Source organism: Neofelis nebulosa, chromosome 4, assembly GCF_028018385.1.
Source record: "Neofelis nebulosa isolate mNeoNeb1 chromosome 4, mNeoNeb1.pri, whole genome shotgun sequence".
NCBI classification, from domain to species: domain Eukaryota; kingdom Metazoa; phylum Chordata; class Mammalia; order Carnivora; family Felidae; genus Neofelis; species Neofelis nebulosa.
The window spans coordinates 156,740,637-156,755,107 of record NC_080785.1 but is presented as its reverse complement, the minus strand read 5'-3'; the positions used below and the strand labels follow the sequence as shown (position 1 = coordinate 156,755,107).

The following is a 14,471-nucleotide window of genomic DNA, read 5'->3' as shown; positions in this document are numbered from 1 at the left end:
TGAAAACCTATACCGCCTACATCCACACGCAACTCGTATACATATGCACCTAGCAGCCCTATTCGCGGGTACCACCAAGTGGAAACAACCCAGATCCCCGGTGTATGGCCCAACAAAATGTCATGTGCCCACACAGTGGGATGTGATTCAACCACTAAAAGACCGAAGCACTGTGTGAGGGTGCTCCCGGCTGCTTTAACAGAGCACCACAGCCGAGGGGCTGAGACGGCAGGAAATGTGTTCTCAGGGTGCTGGGGCTGGAGGTCCAAGATCAGGTGCTGGCAGGGTCGGTTTCTGCTGAGGCCCCTTTCCTCCACTTGCAGACGGCTGCCTTCTCCCCCCTGTGTCCTCTCGGCTTCCTCTGTGTGCGCGCGTCCCTGGAGTCGCCTCTTCTTACGAGGACACGGGTCCTGTGGGAGCAGGGTTCCACCCTTATGACCTCATTTAACCTTAATTACTTCCTTGATTTTTTTAATGTTCATTTATTTATTTTGAGAGAGAGAGAGAGAGAGAGAGAGAGAGAGGGTGAACAAGAGAGGGGCAGAGAGGGAGAGAGAGAATCCCAAGCAGGCCCTACGCTGTCGGAGCAGAGCCTGATGGGGGCTCAAACCCGCGAACGGTGAGATCGTGACCTGGGCTGAAATCGAGAGTCGGACGCTTAACTGACTGAGCCACCCAGGCGCCCCTAACCTTAATTACTCCGTTAAAGACCCTCTCTCCAGGGACACCTGGGTAGCTCAGTTGGTTCAATGTCTGACTCTTGATTTCAGCTCAGGTCGCGATCTCAGGGTCGTGAGTTCGAGCCCCACACTGGGCATGGAGCCTGCTTTAAAAAAAAAAAAAAGCGGCGGGGGGGGGTGTCTCTCTCCAAATACAGTCACAATGGGAGTTAAGGCTTCAATTTATGAGTTTTGAGGGGACATAAGTCAGTCCAGAACATTTCAGCCTTGGGCCCATCCCCCAAATTCATGTCCTCCTCCCATGGAAAATGCATTCACAACTTCCCACCTGCCCCAAAGTCTTAAGGCATTCCGGCACCAACTCCCAAGTTCCATGTATCACTTAAGTATCAGATACGGGTGAGACTGAGGCGCCCCTCATTCTCCAGCCGAGAGCCGGACAAATCACTGTCTCCCAAGATGTAGGGGTGGGACAGGCGTAGGATAGGCCTTCCTGTTCCAGAAGGGAAGTCTGAAAGAAGGAAAGTTGGCAGATGCTGAGCAAGTCAAAGAGCTCCCAAGGCAAATTCTCTGCGTTCTGAGGGCTCAGTGCCGCGGTTTCCGAGCCCACTGGGGTGGCACCGTTGTCCCCTCGGCTCTGGGTGGTGGCCTTTGGTGCCTGTGTTCTTCGACTCGGCATGTTTTCGAGGTTCTGCCACATGGCAGCGTGTGTCAGAGCCCCTTCCTCTTGACGGCCGAATAATGCCCCATTGTTTGGAAGGATCCCATTCATTCACTGAAGGACCCTTGGGTGGTTTCCGCTTTGGGTTAATTGTTTGCGTGCAAGGATGTGTCCCAATGCTGGTTTTTTCTTTTGTTTTGTTTTGTATGTTTTTTTTTTTTTGTTTTTTTGTTTTTTTTTTTTTCCAGTGCTCGTTTTCATTTCTCTTGCCTGTGTCCCCTGGGACGAGATTGCTAGGCCCTTGGTAACCCCGTGTTTTCTTCTTTGGGAAACACCCGTCCCACATGTAATTTGAATCGTGGCTGACCCCGAGAGCTAGGGAGTTTCGCGTCTGAGGCTGTGTTTCTCATAAAAGCCAAGCCAGGGGTTCGAGGGCTGGGGGGGGGGGAAGGGGGGGGTCCTCCCTGAGGGGGCACGGGCGCGAGTCTGACACCCACCGCCGCCTGTCCCCCCCCCCCCCCCCCGCCCCCCGCAGCTGTTCATGGTGGACAACGGGGCGGATGACTGGCGCATCGCCATGACATGCGAGCGCGTCTTCCTCATCTCTCTGGAGCTGGCCGTGTGCGCCATCCACCCGGTGCCGGGTCACTACCGCTTCACGTGGACGGCGCGGCTGGCCTTCACGTACGCGCCGTCGGCAGCCGAGGCTGACGTGGACGTGCTGCTGTCTGTCCCCATGTTCCTGCGCCTCTATCTGTTGGGCCGTGTCATGCTGCTGCACAGCAAGATATTCACAGATGCCTCCAGCCGCAGCATCGGCGCCCTCAACAAGGTCACCTTCAACACACGCTTTGTCATGAAGACACTCATGACCATCTGCCCGGGCACCGTGCTGCTCGTCTTCAGCATCTCCTCCTGGATCGTCGCCGCCTGGACGGTGCGGGTCTGTGAGAGGTACGCCCCCGGCCCCGGGGCCCACCGTGCCCTCCCGCGGCTCCGGGGACCCAGGGCTCCCCTGGCCATCACAGCCCCTGACCCACATGATACCCCCCCCCCCCCCCAGTTCCTGGCCTCAGTGACCGTCCTTCAAGCGTGGCCCCCTCATCCCTGGGACTCCAGCCTGTGTATCCTGTCCCCTACCCCAAACGACACCCCCCTGGGACCCCAGGCCTCTCCCCCAGGGTGGGGTGGGGGCAGGTCTCATGCTCGTCTTTCTCCCAGCTCTTCCGCTGCGAGCAGCTAACCTCTGACCTCTGGCCCAGGGCAGTGGAGGCAGCAGGAACAGGATGCCCCCCGCCCCCCATCTGCCTGTTTCCCCCACAATTTAACCAGCTCTCCTTCTCCCCTCCGCCCGCCCCACCGGACTGTAGGGAAAACATGTGAGTCCTACCCTTGACCAAGCTGTGTGCACAGAGCCGCTGCCGTCCTGTCCGCCAGGAATTTAAGATTAGCTGCCGCAAGGTGGGGTGGGGCGGGGGGGGGTGCGTTGGTGCATAGGGAGGTGAGGCGGGGCCGGGGCAGGCAAGTTCGGAGTCAGGCCCAGGACTGCTCTCAGGCCGTGTCCACTGGGCATCCTGGAGGTCCTTGTCTCCGAGGTTGGGGAGGGTTTTGTCTGGACAGCTGACCCTGGGGGACTTGGACAGCCCCTCCGGAGAGTTAGGTGGGTCTGGAGTAAATAAAAACTGGCCCAGCCTTTAGTTCCTCTCTCTGCACGGGGTTTGTTCTCAACAGCCCTGGAAGGTGCAGGCCATTCACCCAACTTACAGACGAGGAAAGGGAGGCTCTGGGGCAAAGGGACATTCCTGAGGGCCTGATTCCTGGTCGGCCCTGAGACCCACAGGGTGCTTCGGGAAAGGGAGGGTCTGCACTGGGCCTCTCGGGACGTGGGGGTGCCTTGGCTGGGAAAGAGCCTCTCCTACCTCATGCTTTGCTGGGGAAGGCCCTGGAAGGGTGCATGGCAGGTGGGGCTGAGACTGGGCTTCCTGGGGGTCCCTGGGCTGGACTTGTCCCCCCAGGACCCCCGTCTTCACCCCTTAATCTCCTCCATGGCGCCTGCCTCAGCCTGATGTGGGGCTCATGGGGGCGAGGGCCCAGCCCTTCTCGTCCTCGAGGCTTACCGTCTTGGGACCAGACGGGGTCTCCTTGGACCCCTGCTTGGATCCCTATGCCAGTTCCCACAGCCCATCCCCTACCCTGTCACGGCGGGGTCAGGATTGTGGTCTGGGGAGTGAGAGAGGGGCTCCCCTCCTCGGGCATCCTTGAGGTACAGTCTAGGTCATCGCAGGGGTCCCCAGGTTGGGGCAGGGAACGGGGCAGGACCAGGGGGGCAGCCAATCCTAAATTCTGAGCCCTATGATGCTGCTTGAAGCCCCCTCGCCTGCCTCGCTCCACCCCTGCGGCTCTGTCCCACCCCACCCTGCCTCCCGCATGTCCCCCACTCTCTGGTCCTAGGTAGTCCCGGGGGGTCCTGCAGCACCCACCACAGCTCCAGCCAGGCCCCGGGCTCCCCCACCCGCGGCTGGAGGGCCTCCCTCTCATCTTACTTGCTGGTATGGGGTGCTGGTTTACCGGGAGACAGAAGCCAGGGTAACTTGGGGCTCAGATGCCTCGGTGGGATTCGGTCCCAGGTTCCCCGCACCCAGCAAGCAGACTGGCAGCCCAGGAGGAGGGGCCTGGAATGGCATCCCGACAGGGACTCCCAAACACCACACCTGCCGAGAAGGTCTCCAGCCTTCCCATCCTCCTTTGGGGGCTTCTATGGCCTCCTCTTGAGCCCCTGACTCCAGCCCTGTCTGTCTGGAGCAGCCCTCCCCCCAGCTTCCCCTGTCCTGCCCCTGCCAGCGTCCCCCCTCCTCTGTGCCACCTCAGTTGACCTCTAACCTTGAGCCCCCTCAGGACCTGAGGCCTGGGAAAGAGTGGGTCATCAGGAAAGGGCTCCCTGAGCTGGAGGGGCTTCACAGGCTGGGGAACCTCGAGCTAAACCCCTCTGACCCCCAGCCTGGGCTGACCGTAGGTAGGACGTGTTTGTAGCCCACGTGACCGGTTTCGCAGGGCCGGCCATGGCCAGGGACGAATTCATGTCCCTTGGGGCCCACCACCCCCCATACCAAAAAGTTAACCGCCAGCCTCCCCCCAGTGCCAAGCTGCCGCCTCCTTCCCCAACTCCCAAACAAACCCTAAGCCTGGGATTTGGGGACCATCGGTGCTGCCCCACACATACTGACTTCCCTTTTGCTCCCAAGTCCTGGAATACCACCCGTGTCCCCCAGGGGCCCTCTCCCCCTGCCCCCTCAACCTCACGGAGCCCTGCTGGCTGGGGAAGTTCTTCCCGATGTCTCACCTGAATCCTCACCTCCACTCCCTGCCGCTTCTGGCACCCGTGGCCACCTGTGTCTGCGTCTGTCTGTGCGTCTGTCTTTGGGAGGGGGATCGCGTGGACACAGTGGACGTACCCTCACCCGGACCCCTCTGCCCCCGGACCAGGGCCAGGGAGGGCACACATCCTGGGCGGCAGCTTGGGGTGGGGGTGAAGGGAGAATGGTGGAAGGGATCCTGGGAGGAGAGTGCGGGTGCCCTCTGCCCGACGGTACCCTTGGGAGGATGCTGACCATTCCCTCTCCCTGCAGCGGTACCTTTTCGAGCCCTCAAAGTGGTCCGCTGCTTGTAGTCAGGGTCCCCACCCAGCCGGGTGGACCCAGGGCACCAGAGGGTATGATGAAGGCAGAGAGACCAGTGTGGACTGACTGGGCCTTCCCCGGCTCCCCTCAGGTACCATGACAAGCAGGAAGTGACCAGCAACTTTTTGGGGGCCATGTGGCTCATCTCCATCACCTTCCTCTCCATCGGCTATGGCGACATGGTGCCCCACACCTACTGCGGGAAGGGCGTGTGCCTGCTCACTGGCATCATGGTAAGGGCGGGGGCCCTCGCACACCCCCTACTGATGGGGAGCTCACTCCATTGTGAACCGTAATGCATCAGCCTGCCCCTTCCTCTTTGTGTCATCCTGCACCTTCACCCCCCCCCCCCTCCTCCTTACCCCTGCCGTGACTCAGAAATCTGCAGCCTTGGGCTTCCTGGGGGGGCATGTCTTCTTGGCTTCTTCCAGCCCTAGGTATGTGACTCCTGTGGTCCCCGCAGGGCTGGATGCTGTGGTCCACTGTTAGCCCGGCGTTTGTCTGCCCCTTTATTCTCTTCAGCCTGCTTACTTCACAGCCCTGGGGTCCAGGGCTAGGGACTTGATGCTTCCACGCCTCAGTTTCCCCAGCTATAACCGGTGCCCATCTCCTCTGTTCATCGTGAAGCTCAAGTCTGTCCCTTTCTATTTATTTATGTCTTTTGAAATTTTTTAAATGTTTCTCTTTATTTTTGAGAGAGACCGAGACAGAGCACGAGCAGGGGAGGGGAGGAGAGAGAGGGAGACACAGAATCCAAGCAGGCTCCGGGCTCGGAGCTGCCGGCACAGAGCCCGACGTGGGGCTCGAACTCACAAACCGCAAGATCACGACCTGAGCCGTGGTCAGACACTCAACCGATTGAGCCGCCCAGGCGCCCCTCAAGTCTGTTCCTTTATGTGAAACGTCTAGAACGGTGAATGCTGTGGACACCCAGTCAACACCCTCTGGGTTGTGCCGTCACGGCTCCCTTCCCCAGCCTTGCCTGATTCTTGGGACATCCTGAGCACCCCACTGAGCCCCCATGCTGTGAAGCTCGTCCCCTGTGACTCGTCGGGCCCTGACAGCACCCCTTCTCCCCCGAAGGCTTCTCAAGTCTGTCGGTGGGTGTGGGCAGCCTTTGACACCCAGCACCTTCTTTCCCTGGTCCCATCTTCGGTTTTGCTGCTCATCCCCTCCTTCTGGAACCTTCTTTCTCCAAGCTTCCACCTCCTTCACAAATGCTCTTCCGTGTTTTGGGTTGCAGATTTTCGGATGCGTGATAGGGAACTCCTCTCCCCAGGCCCCAGTTAATAACCTGTTCATTTGTGAAGAACAGTGAGCATCGGTGGGACCAAAGTAGCACCAAAGAAGCTGACTTAATCCCACCCCCAGGTTCCACGCCAGGCCACTCCTCCTCCGTTCTGGCAAACATAGGGCACGATCCCCACAAGAGTTTCCTTTTCTCCCGCAGACGGAAGGAGCATCTTAACGGTGCCTCTGCCCACCCTGTTTCGCTGCTCGCAGACCGTGGTCAGTTGTCACTGTGTCCCGAGGCCTGCGGCTCTGTCCCCATTTCTCCTCACCCTCTCTAAGCTGTTTGAGCAGAAGCTGGGGGCTCCACGTCCTCCTCGGGCCCCCACCGCGGGGCCTCCCTTCTCCTGGCTGCGCTGACGCGGCCCCCCTCTTGTGAAATGGCACCACGCCTATTTGCTTCTGTTACTTTGCAAGAGGCGAAGGGGAAAAACTAAAGGTGGGCCACAGTCCAACCCCCACTACAGGCAAACGAACTTTACAAAAGAACCAAAAAAGGACTCAGGTAAGGCGAGCTCAAACCTGGAAAGCCCAAGACAAAATGGAAACGCCGAGTCCCGTTCTTTGGGACATGGCTCCTTCTGGAAAATGAGTTCCATGTGTGGCCACGTCTCCGCCCTCGCTGCTGGCACACACACGGGTGGTCACGCTTGGGCTGGTTTCTAGCTCTCCTCTTGGCTCTCTCTGCTGTCCTTGCCCAAGCCTGTCCGCTCCCGGTCACTGCCCTGTGCAGGATCTCACCAGCCATGCGTTTGTCTGTTCTTGAACTTCAGGGCATCCCAGTGTGGCCCCCTCTGAGCCTGGCGTCTTTTGCTGGACGTGGTTTCCATGCTATATTTTGCGGAGCCACCAGATGTCTTTTTTTTTCCTTTCTGCGTAGTATTCCATCCAGAGGGTTTCGTTTCGTTTTGTTTCGTTTGTTTGTGTGTTTTTTTGTGCCCCCCCCCCCCCCCCCCCCGCCCAGGATGTTTCTTTGCCCCAGTTGACAGGGCTTCTTCTGAGAACAGACTCCAGGAACCCATGTCAGGGTTTTCTCAGAAGGCGACCTTGTCCATGTCACCTGCCCATGTCGCCCTGACGGGGCATGTGGGGACCCAGGCCTGCCCAGGACCGTCCGATGGTGGCCCTGGCCCACCCTTCCCCATAGATGTTTCCTTCCATCCCTAAGAAGAACTGAGCATCCCTGGCCAAGTGTCCCAGGCCGAACTCTCCCTTCTTCCTTCTTGGAGGTCATGGCCTCAGGAGCAAGCAGCTTGCAGGAAAGCATCAGGAACAGCCTTCAGTGCAGGCGGGGAACTGCCTTCCCCCTTCACACCTGCTCCCGCCACCTGCCTTGAACACCTGCTGGCTGCCCTCACCTGCTCCTGTCACCGGCCTCGGGCACTTCTGGGGCTGATGACGCTCCTGGGGGTTCTAGGCTGGCCCCTGGCCCCTGCTCCCTGGTGGCAGACCCTCTCCCTCCCTCCCACATCACTTTTTGCTGCCCCCCTCCACCTGTCTGCCCTCTCCTCTCTTGGGTTCTCGCTCCTGCTCTTTTCTCTCTCTTTCTCTCTCTCCTAGGCTGCTCCCAGTAGACATACAAGTCCTCTCTGACCTCCTTCACCAGCCAGGAGATCTGCCATTTAGGGCATCCTGGAGAGTGTGATTGCATCAGGCGGGGAGGCCACCATTCTCCCCTCCACTCCCCACCCCTCCTGGGACCTCCGCTCTGCTCCTTCCTACCTACAAATGCCCCACCACAGGCAGCCAGCCTGACCCTTCACTCACGCTGCCTTCTCACCCTGCCAACTGACCCCTGCCATGACTGTAGAAAGACGTGTTGTCTGGGTCTCTGCCCTCAACACCCAGACCCCAGCGCCTTGAGGGAAATGCTTTCCAAATCCTCCCTCCTCCATGTTCTGAACGTACCTGCAGATCCTGCCCTTTTCTTCTCCCTTTCTTATCTCCAAGCCTCAGTTTCTCTCTCTGTCTAGTGGGGATAGGAGTGGTACTACCTCCCAGGGCTGTTGGGGATCAGATGAGCTCATCAGTGGGACACAGTCCCCAGACATTCAACCGATATTAAGCAGGTGGGACTGGGAGTCAGTGAGCTCAGCAGGTGGGACCTGCCAACACTGTGGGCTTAGAAGGTAAAGGTGAGGGTGGAATCAGGGCAGGCTTCCTGGAGGAGGGAGGGTGTCCTGCCTGTGACCCGGGACCTACATGGGGCAGGACACTGATGTGTTCCCCACCCTCCGCATGCAGGGGGCCGGCTGCACAGCACTTGTGGTGGCCGTGGTGGCCCGGAAACTGGAGCTCACCAAGGCAGAGAAACACGTGCACAACTTCATGATGGACACTCAGCTCACCAAGCGGGTAAAGACCTCCATCACAGCCACGTCCTCTTCTCGGTCATCAAGGGCAGACCCTCCCCACCTTACTTCTGTACGTGCCAGGCATGTGCACATGCCCACCGGTCACTGCCCTGCCTTGTGCTCTGCTGCCCATGTGAATGTGCATGAACCACGCACAGAGACGTGGCAGTGGCCCCAGGTGCCCACCTGTGTGCCTAGTCATAGCCCCACCCTGAGCCACACAGCAAGAGGCAGGCATTTGGGGGCCAGGCAGCCGGGTACAACTTAAAAGCTGTCTGACCTTGGCAGGTCGACCGCCCTGTGCCTCAGTTTCCCCATGTGTAAAGTGAGAGAGATGCCAGCGTGTGTCGATTCACTGATACAACATTTGCAAGGTGTATAGAAAGGGTCTGACCCATGCTGAATGATACAAATGAAGTGCACACACACACACACACACACACAGACACAGACCCACACAGTGCAGGTGTGGCCACGTAAACATGTCCTTGCCTTACGGTCCCAGGATCCCAGAGGGGCATTTCCAGGAGTTTCTAAAAGTTTCTGGAGGTTTCCGGAAGTTTCCAGAGTCTTCCACAGTTTCGTGCCTGCCTTGAGGAACTGTTCTTTTTCTGGCCCCAGGTAAAAAATGCCGCTGCTAACGTTCTCAGGGAGACGTGGCTCATCTACAAACACACTAGGCTGGTGAAGAAGCCAGACCACGCCCGGGTTCGGAAACACCAGCGTAAGTTCCTCCAAGCCATCCATCAGTAAGTCCAGCACCTTTCCCGCTCACGTTTCTGTGTCCACCTGGTGCGGAGGCAACTGTGGTCCTCGGGAGGAGGCTACAGGCCAGGCCAGACGGCTCAGCATGGCCTCATCACGGCCCCTCCCATGCCGGGTGGTCAGTTGGTTGGGGCTTGCAGTGTCTGTGCTGGGTGGGATGGTCAGAAGGAGGCAGGTGATGGGCCCAGCACTTGTCCAGGGCGATCACCGTTGATAAGTCATGCAACCCACCCCAAAAAAATGGCAAGGAGCATATTGTATTCTCCAGAATAGCCAAAATTGTTTTACCTTTTAGAGATGAAGCAATTTCCCTTTTTTGCTTTGGCTGCCAGGAAGCTCCGAATTAAATTTGTGTCCTGATCCATGTGATCATGTGGGGTAACTAGAAATTCCTTGATTCCCTCTGTTGTCCCTTTGTCCTGAGAATTATTTAGTCAAGTAGTTCTCAACCTTGGCTGCTCACTGGAATCACCCACGGGGCTTTAAAAGGCCCACAGGCTGCACCCAACACAGCAGAGTCTGGGATGCACTGTGAGCTTAAGTGTAAGTTCCTCGGGTGAGTCCAGTGTGTAGCCAGAGTTGGCAAACTTTTCCTATAAAGGGCCGGAGGGCAAATATTTCAGGTTTTGTGGACCAGATGGTCTGTCACAACTACTCTACTCTGCCACTGTAGCAGGAACGCAGTGAAGAGGAGTGGGTGGGCTATCCTCTAATAAAACCTTATTTTCCCAAAACAGGTAGCTGGCCAGATTTGGGCTGGGCCAGGCTATCATATGCCAAGCACTGTCCACTAAAAATATCACGTAAACCACTATATAGTTTTAAATTTCCTAGTAGCTACATTAAAAAAAAGTAAAAAAGGGGGACCTGAGTGGCTCAGTCAGTGTCTGACTCTTGATCAAGGTCTTGATCTTGGGGCTGTGAGTTTGGGCCCTGTGTTGGGCTCCATTCTGGGTATGAAGCCTACTTTAATAATAATAATGATGATGATAATAATAATAATAAAATTTTAAAATAGTAATGAAAACAAGTGAAATAAATTTTAATATATTCATGCAATAGATGCAAAATATTATCTTAACATGATTAGTATAAAAAAAATCAGGTATTTTAGAATTTTTTTGTGCTAAATCTTCAAATTCTATTGTGTATTTTACATTTATTTACAGTCCATTTTTATTCAGACCATCCACCTTTGAAATGTTCGGTAGCCACATTGAGGGTGTATGAGACCAGCACCCAGTCTAGAATTTTAAACAGCTCCAAATCCTGGGAGTGAGGCACTCAAATATAAATTACAACTGAGTCCTGTGGTACCTGATTTAAAATAGTAAAAACAGGGGCGCCTGGGTGGCTCAGTCGGTTGGGCGGCCGACTTCAGCTCAGGTCATGATCTCACACTCCATGAGTTCGAGCCCCGCGTCGGGCTCTGTGCTGACAGCTCAGAGCCTGGAGTCTGTTTCAGATTCTGTGTCTCCCTCTCTCTGACCCTCCCCTGTTCATACTCTGTCTCCCTCTGTCTCAAAAATAAATAAACGTTAAAAAAATTTTTTTTAAATAGTAAAAACATATTTAGGCACTTTTCAGAATGAGCCCATGGATTCCCATCTCTCGTGTTGTGGGAAAAGCTATTCACGATTGGGTTCCCCTAAGAAAATCAGATGGCTCCCTGCCCCGGGAGCTCCTAGGCCAGACTCAGGGGCCAATGAGTCACAAAGTAAAGTGAATAGTGTTAGAGGCTGGACTAGTACAGCAGCAAGGCAGCTGATTCAGCTGTGGAGAAAAGAGACAAGAGGCAGCATGGAGAACCCTGGTGTCAATGGTAGAGTAGGAAGGTTGGGTTGGAGCAGAGCTGATGGTGTGGCTGAAACAGCCCAGCTTCTGGGATGTCAGAAGGTAAACGAGTGTGGCCATGAGGAGACCAGGCCATAGGAGAGGAAGCTCAGCCAGCTGGATTTCAACTTTTTAATCCTGTTTAATAATCTTTGCCTCTTTAAAAAAAAAAAAAAGGGGGGGGGCGCCTGGGTGGCTCAGTTGGTTGGGCGTCCGACTTCGGCTCGAGTCATGATCTCGCGGTCCGTGAGTTCGAGCCCCGCGTCGGGCTCTGGGCTGATGGCTCAGAGCCTGGAGCCTGTTTCCGATTCTGTGTCTCCCTCTCTCTCTGACCCTCCCCCATTCATGCTCTGTCTCTCTCTGTCTCAAAAATAAATAAACGTTAAAAAAAAAAAATTAAAAAAAAAAACTTTATTAAGCTATAATTGACTATAGTCAACTGCACCTATTTAAACTGCATAGTTTAATCAGTGTTACCGTATGTATACATCCACATAACAATTAGCACAGTCAAGATAAAAAAAAAAAAAAAAAAACAGATCCATTGCCCCCAGAGTTTCTTCGGGCTCCTTACCGTCTTTGTCTTTTAGCTAGAGAGTTTAGTACATTTACATTTATTGTGTTTACTGTTATAATTGGATGGGTTTCAATTGATAACAATCCCTACTTCACAAGACTGCAGGGAGATCTAAATGGGAGGATATGCAGAAATGCCTGGCATGGTCCTTGGCACAGAACAAATACTGGTAACACATGATGCCCTCTGCTTCTGCTTCCACCATCATCTAAAAAGCAGGGAGAGGAGCTGGTACCACACTTACTCAACCTCACTGTGTCCAGTGCCATCTCACAAGACCCCAAGCCCCTTGAGGACAGGGACCCCTCCTCGTTGGCCCTCCCGCAGTTAGTAACTGACTACTGTTGTCCCAGTCTGGTTTCTGCCACCTAACTGTGGAACCTTGGCAAGCGACTGTGCTATTCCAAGCTTCGTTTTTGTATCTTTATAAGTGGAGACAATGGTCGTTAATGTGCCTTTCCTCCAGGGATGAGGTGTGGATAGAACACAACTGGGGATTCACCTCCGCCTACCTGCCGTACAGTGTTTTCTAAACAGGAGAACCAGCAACGTTGTCATTACCACCCTCGATATGTTCATTTGGTTACTGTATACGCAGTTCCTATGCCAGCTGGTGTGCCAGGCATGGGGGGCACAGACATTGGCCCTGTCCTGGACTTTGCCCCAAGGGAGGTTCCGGAAGGTTGTTGGAGGGAAGCAGGAGGGTAGGAATTTAGGAGAAGGCGCTTGCTCTGTGAGTTACCTGCTTCCCTTTGTTCTGGGGCAGGACTGTCTCCTTCTTCTTTATTTATTTGTTTGTTTGTTTCTTTGTTGATTTATAAATAAGCCACCTGAGCCACCCGGGTGCCCCCATTTTTAATTTTTTTAGCGATTTCATTTTTAAGTAATCTCCATCACCCACATGGGGCTTGAACTCACAACCCTGAGATCAAGAGTCGTCCACTCCACCGACCAAGCCAGCCGGGCGCCCCTCACTCAATCTTTGGGTCCCCCAAACCTACTCCCTTCCCAATCGGAAAAGAAAAAGGAAAAAAATGGCCCCGTAAAGCTGATAAAACCGAACAAGTTGGAACTAGGGCCTGAAGGGTGGGTGAGATTTGGTTAGGAAGCCAAAAGGGAGGGGGGCGGGCATAGCAAGGATTGTCCACAGCCCGGGCAGTGGTGGGGAGGTAGGAATGAGCGTAGCGCCAGGGAGACTGGAGGCCTGATATGTGGGCATGAGGGAGCCTCGGCAGGGTCTTGCGCTGGGGAGTCTCCGTGACGGGAACACCGTATGATCAGCCAGTGAAAAGGCGGACATGATCTCTGGACAGATCGAGGGACGTGGGGGCACTTGCTAGGAATGCGATAACGGAGTACCACCCAGTGGGTGGTTTAAAACAGTAGAATTTATTATCTCACTGTTCCAGAGGCCGGAAGTCCAAGATCAGAGTTGGCAGGGCCGTTTGCCCTCTGAAGGTGCTAGGGGAAGATCTGTTCCAGGCCGCTTTTAGCTTCTGGCAGCCTCGGGCGGTCCTTGGCTTCTAGATCTATCTCCCCAGCCCTCCATCTTCAAACGGCCATCCCTGCTGAAGTGCCGGTGGGCACTGGCTTTGCCTCTCGGAGCCCCGTTATTCTTGGGAAACAGCATGGGCATAGTTCCCTGGACTGAATGCCACCTCTGGGACCAGGTGCCTGGCACAGACTGGGATACCGTGGCACCGCAAGGCTGCAGGCAGCTGCATTTGCTGGGTGGGCGCGGCTGGAGGGAGTGGGGGCCAACGGATGCGTCCCCCAGGGGCTGGCGCTGCCCGCTCAGGCTGGGCCTCTTCGCAGAGTCAGGGCGACAGCCCCATAGCCATCCAGGGCCCCCGGTCTGGTCTTGGAGTCGTGCACGTGGGAGGCGGGCAGGGTTGGGCGCGCGGCACCCGGCCGCACGGAGATTAAAATTGCCTTGTGATTTCTCTCTGCTCTGCCGGGGCCTGCCAGAGCTCAGAAGTAAGTCTCTCCCGGGGGCTGAGGGGTGCATGGTGCTCACGGGGCAGGGGACACGCCCAGGGCCGCTGGCGGATCACTGCCCGCTGGCCCCAGGAGGTGGCCAGGGCACGTGTCCAACGTGTGCAGCCTTCACCTAGGCCTGGGAGTCCAAGTTCCCGGGACATCCTGAATCAGGCCGCGTGGACGTGGCCAGAAGGTGGACGCCGTCGGGGGTGGCTTAGCCACCCGCCAGGCCCTGCTACCCCATGTGTGCTAGGAGGGAATGCGCAGCATGGGGCCCGACCCTACCTCCCCCCTCATCTCCCACCTTCTGCATGTCCCACAAGGCGACCCCGGGTGGGGTGGGTGCATGAAGGGCCCCACTCCCCTGCAGCCTCCACCAACCCTGTCTACCCACCCCCCTGTCTGTCTCCCAGGCTCCGGAGTGTGAAGATTGAGCAGGGGAAGCTGAATGACCAGACCAACACTCTCGCCGACCTGGCCAAGGTGAGCCGGGCGGGGCTGGGCAGGGTGGCTCCCCAGGCCAGCAGGGGGTGGTCAGGCCCCTCCGAAGGAGGATGGGAGACATTCAGTAAAGAACAGAGCCCGCCTCCTGCCCGGGGAGGAACAGTGCGGGCACCGGTAGGACAGACGGGGGACTCTGGCCGGGTCTGCAAG

At 56.3% G+C, this 14,471-nt stretch overlaps 1 protein-coding gene across 9 annotated transcripts in view; it reads left to right on the top strand.

Moving 5' to 3' along the window:
• The window catches only part of KCNN1 (potassium calcium-activated channel subfamily N member 1), a 34,298-nt gene that overhangs the window by 16,633 nt on the left and 3,194 nt on the right, over window positions 1–14,471 (top strand). For 5 of the 9 annotated variants that reach the window (XM_058727484.1, XM_058727483.1, XM_058727479.1 and 2 more), the window contains 6 exons: window positions 1,877–2,295; window positions 2,604–2,720; window positions 5,110–5,251; window positions 8,553–8,663; window positions 9,284–9,411; window positions 14,231–14,300. In XM_058727484.1, the coding sequence (XP_058583467.1) occupies window positions 1,877–2,295; window positions 2,604–2,720; window positions 5,110–5,251; window positions 8,553–8,663; window positions 9,284–9,411; window positions 14,231–14,300 (987 nt within the window). The remainder of the gene's footprint in view (window positions 1–1,876; window positions 2,296–2,603; window positions 2,721–5,109; window positions 5,252–8,552; window positions 8,664–9,283; window positions 9,412–14,230; window positions 14,301–14,471) is intronic. The other 4 variants (XR_009261027.1, XR_009261028.1, XM_058727481.1 and 1 more) reach the window with 3 other exon arrangements.